The 10,897-nt window shown below is 39.2% G+C and overlaps 1 protein-coding gene across 1 annotated transcript; it reads right to left on the minus strand.

The window, feature by feature from the left end:
• Nucleotides 1-8,668: 8,668 nt before the first annotated feature.
• Nucleotides 8,669-10,489, minus strand: LOC105230825 (leucine-rich repeat-containing protein 15). The gene has a single exon (XM_011211811.3). It carries the CDS (start codon nt 10,418-10,420, stop codon nt 8,891-8,893), a length of 1,530 nt encoding a protein of 509 aa, XP_011210113.2. The 5' UTR covers nt 10,421-10,489; the 3' UTR covers nt 8,669-8,890.
• Between the last annotated feature and the right edge of the window lie 408 nt (nt 10,490-10,897).

A 10,897-nucleotide genomic window follows, 5' to 3' on the forward strand; every position in this document is an offset into this window, starting at 1 on the left:
ATAAAGTTGATTGGTGTCAGCCATAAAATGCTGCTTTGCATATCTTATTTGACACTATTGTTTTTGTTGTTCTCCATTGTGCCTTTTTAACACTTACTTCAGTTGTGACACTGGCCGATTTGGTGCCTACAGCCTGTGGCGCCACAAACGCTTTGAAGTGCTCCAGTCGCCCAGCCATCCATCCGCACTTGCGCTCATCGACACGCTGCGTAGAGTGCGCGCTGCTAAGCTGTCCGTTGTCCGTCCGCGTAAGCGTAGTCCATTTGTGCAAGGGACCCATTGTGTCACAGCGCTCTATGGCGCTCCATATGCGCCAACGAATTTACTTACATACATATGTAGATTTGTCGGCGAATTCGCAAGGCAGCCACTCCACTGACTGCCTGCCGCTTGATGCTTAGCGCCCACTCTCACCCACTCAACTTTGCCCAGAGTATATATGGACCAATATAAGCTCGACTGTCTAATAGCGTACTCCACCGAAGCCAATAGCAGTCTCTGCTTCGGATAGCGAGCGCCGCCAGCGGATTGAATGACAGCCGCGCTGTTGCAGGCGCTGCCAAATTAGCGCGGGTGGATGCTATTGCTTTTGTTGTTGTGCGCTTTTGTGCTAGTCCATTTAAATTTGCATGATCTTTTGTTGCTATTGTTGCGTTTTGTTTATTATTTTTTGCATTTTTTTTCGTTACGGCTTTTTAGGCGCAGAAAATTTATGGGAAATTACGAAAATTTATTGCGTCTGCTTTGCATGCAAATTTCTTCTTTTCATTTTTGAAATCAGTGGTGGAAAAGCGTATCATAAATAGAGCCTTTTTGTGCGGTTTTCACGTGGACTTATTATTGTTTCACGAACTTCCTGGATTCTAATTTATTTTTGCGTTTAAAAGTGGCATTTCTGTTGCACGCAAGTCTTTCACTAGCTGGCAAGTTTTGAAGGCGGCATATGTCTACATGGAGAAGTGATTAGACTCTTTCTTTTATTATGAAATATGTATGGCATACTGCTTTACAGTTCGCTACAACTCTGTAGAGTATATATAAATGCTTTTGTTGGTGCGGAAGTATCTGTAGAGCAGCCTCGTCGTGAAGCAGGCAGGAAAGTCGACAATATCGTACTGACAGCTCACCGTTTGAAGTTTCGTGAGGTACTTGCAACAATGCCTACTTCGCAAAGCAAGTGTGAGAAGTGAGTCATATTCTGCTTATAATTGAAGACTGTTGGCGCTGTGTTTTTGTTCTCTCCGAGCGACAAGTTCAAGCGTGACAACACCTCACAGCCCAGTTCGACGTGTTCTAAGCCCAATCCGAAGCAGGTTTTGGTCAATTCTGAACTGTCGGCGCGGCTAGGATCCATTGTTACACACTAGAGACATAGAAATGGTCAAAACAATCGACTTCTTCCGGCGAGACTGCTACGACAAAGGCGCATACAATCCGTTTCGTCGGCGGATTGCTGATTTAAGACGCCTATTTGGTTGAAAAAAGTGCTCTCGTCAAAGTTCAGGGTCAGGCCTCGGTTACAGCTCCATCCTGATCCATCGCATTCTCCATATTAGAGCCTGAGCGACTTCTTTTTGTTTCCTCATATGGAAAGGAATGTCGTCTAGTGGACAGTACTTCCAAAGGTTTTCCATGTAGTTACAGCTCGAAATAAGAAAAAATGGAGTAAACTAAGCAAACTTCTTGTACTTGTTTCGGATCATCCCGTACTCGTATAGCACCATTTTGTCATCACTATCATTCCTTGAAATCCTTTAGCATAAATCACCCTTCTTCAATACTTATCGGCTGTCAGTTACAGTTAACTGTACCCCAATTCAAAAGCATCCCTCTGCACATAAAAGACAACCAAATTTGCCAGCGGCCACAAAAAGCACAAATCAATTGTGGCTTAATTTTCCTTGATTACCATTGTGTCATTTAAAGTGGCCCTTCTCAGTAACCAAATAAACGAGAGTAAATAAATCCGAAGGACAATCACCTCAATGCCAGCAACTTACTTACAAAAGCATATGGTCCATCCACCTTTCCATACGGTTCGCAGATTTTTCTTATTCCTCGCTACATTTAACAAATAGCAAATTTAATTGCATATGTACTTTGCTCGGCTTTTATTGTACGCTGACAATCGTTGGCCAAGATTTGTCATTGTGTCGACACGTGGCTATGAAATAAAAATGCGTACGTCGCCTGCTACGCTTGGAGCGCAGCTAAAGTGCAGCGCATCCTGCCATCAGCAGTCGGCCAATATCCTGCGGCAAGTGTGCGGTTTAGTTTGTTCAAAAGATTTATGCCACCGGCGTCTGTTGTGGGTCGGTAGTACAGTGAGAGAAATTGTGGGTGGAATTGTGGCAATGGAAATTATGTTTAGTTAATAGCTTCAAAGTCCACGGAACTACAGATTTGTGATTGTAGAAAAGCTTATTTTCTTGATAATTGTTATTGAATTTGGTGCTACTGACATTTCATGGGTTCTAGCTATCTGATTACTATGGAAAAGTAACATAGACCGATTTCAAACGATTTTTTTGAACTCAATAAACTACTTTCTTCACTTTTCTTTAAAACCTTCCTACAATTTATCAGGACCTGAACAAACATCCATATGCACTAAGATCTTTTAAAAACCGGAGTGAGCAGCTTACTAATTTGTATTTGTGAACGGCAATAATTTTTGGTCCAAAATTTGTTTCAAAATTTTAAATATTTTTTTCGAATATTTTTTTCAAAATTTTTTTTTTTAAACTTTTTTTCAACATTTTTTTCAAATTTTTTTCAAATTTTTCCTTTTTTTCCAAAAAAAAATTCCAATATTTTTCCGAAATTTTTTTTCCAAATTTTTTTTTCCAATTTTTTTTTTCACAAATTTGTTTATTTAAATTTTTTTTTTCCAAATTTTTTTTTATAAATTTTCCAAATATTACTCAAAAAAATTTATTTTGAAGCAAATGAGTTTCTTATTTTCAAAAATTCAACAATTTTTTCCAAATTTTTTTCTAAAATTCTTTTTAAACATTTTTTTTCCAAATTTTTATTTCCAAAATTATTTTTTCGAAAATTTTTTTCTGAATTATTTTTTTCAAAATTTTTTTCCATTTTTTTTCCATATCTTTTTTTAAATTTTGTTTATCCAATTTCTTTTTCCAAAATTCTTTTTTTCGAAAATTATTTTCAAAAATTTTTTTTACAAAACTTTTTTTTCTAAATCTCAAATATTTCTCCTAAAAATTTTCTTTTGAAGTAAATGAAGTTGTTATTTGGAACTTTTTTCGAGCCCAGAAGAAAAATTCGGATTCTTCTTCATCCTTTATGCATAAGCCATCTTATTAATTATAGATTATAAGAAGAGACTTTTAGACGCAAGACATATTTCTCAGATCTAATAAAAGAGTATTTTTCCAGTATAAGTCTCATAAAATCAAAACTCTGTTTTACAAGTATCATCTCCAACTACCAAGTATATCTTATTAAGAGTGACCTAGCTGCTGGTAAGAATTAGCTTAAACGATCGTATTTTTTTGAAACACGGTAGATTTTTGCAAGGGATTGCGTCCACAGATCCATTCACACTTCCCAGATTGGGCTCGTTTACGGGGCTGATTTTGGCAACAAAGGCGACGGAGGTTCCAGCTTGAACAGGTGAGAGCATGAGTTCCCTGTTATGCAAAGAACTATTAAAAATGAAGCATGAGATCTGATGTTAAGGCGGTGGATTGATTCGTACAGTTTGTTGACGGTATGACTGCCGAGATGTTTCAACATCAGTCTATCATATGCTGTACAATGGAATTCCGAGAAAGTACTTGGAGATTTCCGCCCTGCCTTTTTAATTACTATTCCTCCAATCGTTATGATATAAAACGTTCTTAAAGTCTGTCTTACCAGAGTCATAAACTCCTCTCTAATCTATTGTTCAAAACTCAGCTCTTTCACTTCCCACAAATAAGTCCAAAATGTTGACTAATTTTTTTCCGAGTGTACCTTCTCATATACTCGAACCCCACCTTGCGCACACAGCTTATCACTTCCTGTCGCTTAACAATCTCATCATAAACTTTAATGCGTGCCATCCGCCAATTTCAACGAACAAGAGCCGAGGATAACTCTCGACCCATGGCGACTAAAGAAAATATTAATTTATTTTATTGGTAATACTCGGGCGGCGAGTGGCGCAAAGTGCCTCGGTGCGTGGATGTGACAGGTAGCATACGCTGCAAAGTACACAGCGAGTAGATACACCCGCGGGGGTGTTCGGCGCGACACGTGCATAAGCTGCACGCCACACATGACCTGGCGTGCCGCGGCGTGCAAATGAAGCGCTTGAAGATGCTGCCGGATGAAGCCAAAGCATGCAAAATATCAAAATGATAGTGCACACGCACTTAGTTTTGTTGACGCACAGCGGTAGCCAGAAAGTGTCAAAAGAGAGAAGCGCAAATAAAAATGCAACATCACGACTGTGTGGAAAATTCGAAAACCCATTAAATGCAAACACACCGACGCTGAGTGCTGTTTGAAGGAGAAAGATGATGAAGGATGAGAGTAAGATGGCCGGAAAAGCATATGCTCCGCCATTGTTTGTTCACAAACGGAAACGTTCCCACACCACACCACACCCAACCAAGCCTTTGTGTGGCTGACAGTGCTCTGCAACCAATGCGGCAATCACTTGCCTGCCGATAACAAAACCACGATGAAACGAAACGCAAACGACGCAACAATCGCAGATAAGTGGCAAGGATAACACAAGGATGTGGCATTAAAAATTAAACCGTTACAATAAGCGCACACACTCTCCCACACACATGCTCGCACGAGCACTTGAAACAACACTGTAACATATTGAAGTGCCGGTCGATGGCGTTGATCGCTGGTGAATGCTGGTCGCTGGCTGGTGGCTGCTCGGTCGCCAGTCACTCCTGCAAGCGCTCGAGTCTCTCGAAAGTGACGTACAAGCCCGCGCTCGTCCAGCGCATACCCCAATCAACCCACTCTGTGGCAGGCACGCGGATGCGTCGTCTCTGCGTCTGCTGCGCAAAAACTTTCCCACGTTTTGCCTGCAACAACAAATACCCGAGTCACTTACTCGGAAGTGTTGCTGATGTCTCCGCGCAGTTATCGAAACAACAATAGCCCAGCAGCGCTCGCTCGTTTGGTCATGGCTCATCATCAGCGCGAGGGTTGCAAGCAGCGTCTGCTGCCCCTTGGCAGTCTCAGCTTTTGCTGCAACTCATTTCGTGCTTTGCCAAGGTTATTAATTGCAGCGCGGGGTAAACGGGGGTGTGATCTCTGCGTGTGAGCTGTGTGTGTGCGTGTCGCTCGATTTATGCTCATTTATTTGTGTTATTTTGTGTTGCTTGCATTGCTTTTTATTTGCGATTAGCGTTAAGGATCATCCCTTGCTGGCATCCTTTTAACAACAAACATTTTATTTTGTATATCTTTGTAAGTGTTTGTGTGCGTGCTTGCATGAAATGTTACTGTTGCTATCATTATTTGCTGTTTTAGCTATTTCCCAACCTCGTCACTCACACACAAACACACACACCCTTGCTGGAAATTGCTTAGTCCTTACCGAGCGGTCCTTTGAAGCACCCTCCATTGTGCGCTCGTTCGCCTGCCGCTGAAGTGTTCAATATTGTTTTGTATTTTATTATGCGTAAATTTCACATTTTGCTGGTTTCTCAATTATCAACAGCTCATCATTCTTCATTTATGCAACTGTTGCGAACAGCACTGTAAATGCGCAGCCGCATACATACACACACACTCGCCGGTATGTATTAGTTCGTAGTATTTGCTGTGTCTGCTCTTTAAATGCAATTATTTCGATTTATAGGCGATAAATGTTGCAACTAATTTGCGCTTAGGTGGGTTTAACGGTATACATACATACATATGTGTATGTAATTAAATATTTATGAGTGTTTTCTGGCGTCTTCATGAGAAACTTTTTTAATTGCGTGTTTTGATGTTGTATAAGAAGTGTTTTTCCGTTAAAGCGATTAAAATTGCCGAATTTGTTTTTACGCTTTTAAAATTTTATAATCTTCCCTCTAATGTCTGTAGGCGGGAACATTATTTTCATTTGCCTTGAATCCCTAAATTATGTTATTGCTTTATTTCACACCATTTGCTTTCTAAATTAATTCAACCGAGAAGGTAAACTTCCCAAATCTCTTTCTAGATAAGTAAACCTTTGGTAATAGTAGATATTGGAAGTCGGAAAAGCTTCGTAAAGTATTTAAGGATAAAAATTAAAAAACTCGAACTTATTAAAAAAGTGCTTCAAGACCTCAATTGCATGTAGACTTTATGAAAATTATCAATCAACAAAGATTGGAGTAAGAGAGGCTCTAAAGTACGCTACTTGCTGCATTCGAATAAATCCGTAGCGAATGATACAAGAGAACAACAAGAAATCTGTAATACTTTGTCAAAGCTTTCTCGGCATGGCAAAGTAAATTTGAAACAGTGATAAGTTGACTGTTAGATTCTGATCTGAAATTATGCCCATTGATATATTCCGAGCTGTGATATAAATTCTGTTCGATATGAAGCTCTTGCATAGAAAACTTTCACGAAGCAATAACATTTTAAAACCGGACCTTTATAGCAAATAGCTTCCATACGAACTTTTCATTTATAATTAAGATAAAGATAATCATAAAATAACATTTTTGTTCTTTAAATAAACTTAAATCGTCTTGAAGACTATTTACATATATCAAACAACATGGCTAGAAATAATTAAGTTTTCCATGGGGTTCCAAAATTCAAATAGTTTCTTAATCTGTACTTAAATGTTTAAAAATCTCAAAGAGCTTAATAATTTAGGAAGACAAATAAAATAGCACACTTAAAGACTTTACTAAGTTAGAATATGTAACTAAAGCTAGGCAATCTGCAATGCCAAAACTCTGCTTTAGTTGAATACCATGTATCGTATTCAAGATACTAGAATCGTAAGGTTTCCGAAACGTTTTTATTTCATCTCTTGTGTATTACGTAAATAGCTACATAAGTATGTGATGTTCAAGTTATTTCAGCCTCGTCCATTAATCTTGAGAGTACCGTCGCATAAACTTTCACCTATTTTTCTGATTATTATTTCTGACATGGCTCTAAGCAGTTAGGACATGTTTGGCTATAAAAGGGAAACATTTAAGTAAAAAAATAATTAGACCAAATAAAGATTTTTTGAGAGTAACACAGAGACAGTATAGTTACTATGACATGCACCGGTCTATCGCGGCCTTAAAAAACACATGCATTGTTGGGCTGACCTCTGATCTAAAGAAAAAGAGTGAAGCTATGACAACCACATCAGAAGTATGATATAACGTGTTTTTAAATAAGAGCGCTACAAAAATGAAAGTACATTCGATGCTATTATATGTATATGGAACTCGAATTCATCAATCGTCGCTGGCTTGTTGGTATAGACCATATACTCTCAGGAAATAGTCTAACAGCAGTCAAATCGCACGACGAAGGCGGCCAACTGACTGGGCCATTTCGTGAGATAACACGTTCACCAAACTTGATTTTCAATAAATCGATTGTGACATTCGCTGTGTGGCCTGTGGCGCCGTCCTGTTAGGACCACATATTGTCGAAGTCAATAATATCCAATTCGGACCAAAAATATTCGGTTATCATTGAGCGATAGCTATTCAGATTCACAGTAAAATGCCAGTCTTGATCATCATGATCCAATGACGCACCAAACCGTATTTTTTTGGGTTTGCAATGGTGACTCATGGAGTACGCTGAAGATGATTTCAATGACGGGATGATTTTCAAGTTGTTGCTCAGCCCAACTCACGAATATACGACGATTCTGGTGGTCAAGCGGCTTCAGTTCTTGCATCAATTTGATCTTGTAAAGATTTAGGTCAATATTTTTTCACAAAGTTCGCCGCAATGGCGTTTGAGAGATGTCCAATGTTTGAGAACGACGTGTGAGGACTGAGAGACTGATTAGGGAATTGAGAATTTTCCCACTAGACCCTTAATTGTTGATATTTTAGGACGATTATGATGACCGTAAATTGGGCATAGCGCTCGTTTGCTATCCCTATCGGTATACTTTTGTAGCATCCCTATTAAATAAACTGTTATTATGGAACCATTTTACTCCTACGTTTAAGCTCATTCTGTATATTTCTCTATACGCGTTGTTTGCTGAGTTCCAATGGAGCAACTTATATCAAGTGTTTTCTGTTTGGTGCTCCTATTAATATTTTTTTCTCAAATTCTAATGCCAATGATCTGAAAACTTGTCGCTCTACCAAATACACTGCGAGTCACCATGAGAAAAGTCGCTGTGTCTGAATGTAGTCTAAGCTACCAGTACTTGAAATTCGACTCAGTTTAAAGTAATCAGGTTGTAAATGGCTTTGAACTTAGTTTCCAAAACAGTTCCATTTGAAAATAGTATATATAAATAGAGTTTCATTTGCAATATTACATATCTGAATACTTTTGTCAGACATTAAACGAAGGCTACTCACTCACCTATTATTTTATGGAATATCTCAAAGGCCTCTAGACCATTTTTAGAAAAGCATAGCATGTAAAATAAAGCTGGAACTACCAAAATTTAATCCGAGTTTTACTATTACTGCTTTTTCCACCAGTTTGAACGAGTCAATCAATTTTTATTTATAAATTCATACATTTTACTTCCAATAAACTAAAGGATTTAATATTATATTTTTTTATTACATTTATTTTATAAAAACTAGCATTCGTCGCAAATAACACAAGCTTTCTACAATTAATGTTTGACTACAGATTTTCAATAGCTCGTAATTTGGAGAAATACGTTCAAAATAAGCCAAAAATTATTAAATATTTAAACTAATTTATGTATGTAATCACAAAACTAGTACACATCCTGATCAACCTGATAACCCACATTTTCGTACGTATTCTCAACTTGCTTTGCGCTCTTCAACTTCTCCACTCTCTTTATCGCCTTGCGCCTGTAGAACACCGCCGCTATCAGTGCCGTTATTGCCAGTGCGGACACAACCGCAATAGTGATTATATAATAGAGTGACGTCACTGATTTACAGACTTTTCTGGGTTTGAACAGGGTTACATTCCAGTACGCATTGTCATTGAAACAGTCCACATCCGCCAAGTCCAAAATACGCCTGCTATTCAGTTTGATAAAGTCCAACCACAGGAATGACGCAGTATCGCATTGCCAAGGATTGTGCGCCAACGAGAGTTGCGCCAGTGAGTCGTGCAGATATTGCAAGGTCTCATCGCTCAGATATTGCAGCTGATTATGGCGCAAATTTAAGTTGACCGACTGGCGTGGCTCGCTTTCACCAGGCGGTAGCAATAATGTTTTCAGTTTATTAAACGACAGGTCCACGCTCACCGAGCGCATATTGTACGGTAGACAGTAAACGCTCAAATTATTATTGTTTAACTCCATATATTCCAGGCTGTGGAGTCCATCGAAGATGTTACAGGCCACGGATGTCGCAATATCTAGTATATTATTATCCAATTTGAGATCCTGCAAAGCAGAGAGCGCCACAAATGTGTTCGGCTCCAATTGCTGTATGCGATTGTAGGAGAGGAAGAGACGCTTGAGTTTACGTAACGATTGGAAGGCGTCAGCTGGCAGGTGACTCAAGTGATTACTGCTCAAATCCAACACGGTGAGATTGTACAGTTGATCGAAAGTGCCCGACGGTATGCTGGTCAATACATTATAGCTCAAATCGAGCGCATCGAGCTGTTGTAGCGACGCAAAAAGTCCCTTTGTCGGCGTTGTCATGTTATTCTCGCGCATATTTAGTTGCGTTAAGTGCGCGCTGACTGGCGCCAGCAGGCCGCTTGGCAGCGCTGTCCCAATACGCGTCAATTCAAGTGTCTCTAAATTCTCAAAACCTGCCAGCACATGCTCGTCCAGCGCTTCGAAGCCGCCAAGCAGCAAACTCTTGACCTTCGTTAGACTGCTGAGGTATTCGCGCTTAAGTGGCATATCCGTAATGCCACGTTGCAGCTTCACTTGCGTGCCTACGCTGAGACCAAGCCGCTTGAATATACCCTCGAAAGGTATGCAGCCATCTATTGTGATAATCTTGGCGCGCTCCAATGATAACCTCGGCAGATTGTCGCCGATGTGCAAGACTTCCTCATCACTGCCTTGGCATGTCAGAAACATTGTCGAAGTGTTGGACTCCTTGTCCTGGTAGATGTAGATCTTGATGTGCTCCTCATTGCTAAAATCGATGTTGAATTGCTGCTTGGCAGGTGTGTAGCAGGTGACATTGGTCGTTTCATTCAATGCCCTGCAATCCTCGATTTTGAAACCGCTGGCGTGCGGTTGCCTACAAATTGCTACTATATAGAAGAGCAGTAATAGAATTTGAATGCGCGTTGAGTTTAACATTTTTAGGTTCCACGATAAAAACGGAAAAATAATGAATTGCGCGTCGCGCTTAAAATACAACTGACTTTGAAAACTTAAAGGCAGCAACTAATTTTATCAAATTATTTATGTAAACCACAGCTTTTTCGGAGATTGCCAAACTTTCGGTTATTTTTTATACCCTCCCACTGGTTATATGTACAATATATAAATTATATATTATTATACAGTGAGTGACGAGTGACATTATTTTCATAACAACTATCAGCCCATCTCTGACTCATTCCTGGTTTTTTTGTATCGCAAATGCAATGAAACATGCGATATTTTTAGAAAATACTTGACACGGTTTGCTGATAAATAAAAATAAGTTTTAAAATTTTTTTAAAATAATCACAAACTCAGAGGTGATTTTATTGTATTCATAAACTATTTAATCCCAATTAACACATTCCATTAATTCCAACGACAGCCGGTTCTGGGTAATCCGAATTGACC

This window comes from Bactrocera dorsalis, chromosome 1 (genome assembly GCF_023373825.1).
Source record: "Bactrocera dorsalis isolate Fly_Bdor chromosome 1, ASM2337382v1, whole genome shotgun sequence".
Classification (NCBI taxonomy): domain Eukaryota; kingdom Metazoa; phylum Arthropoda; class Insecta; order Diptera; family Tephritidae; genus Bactrocera; species Bactrocera dorsalis.

Bases quoted from the DNA above. Each gene is read 5' to 3' on its own strand.
- LOC105230825 (XM_011211811.3), bottom strand. From the start codon at position 10,420: ATGTTAAACTCAACGCGCATTCAAATTCTATTACTGCTCTTCTATATA.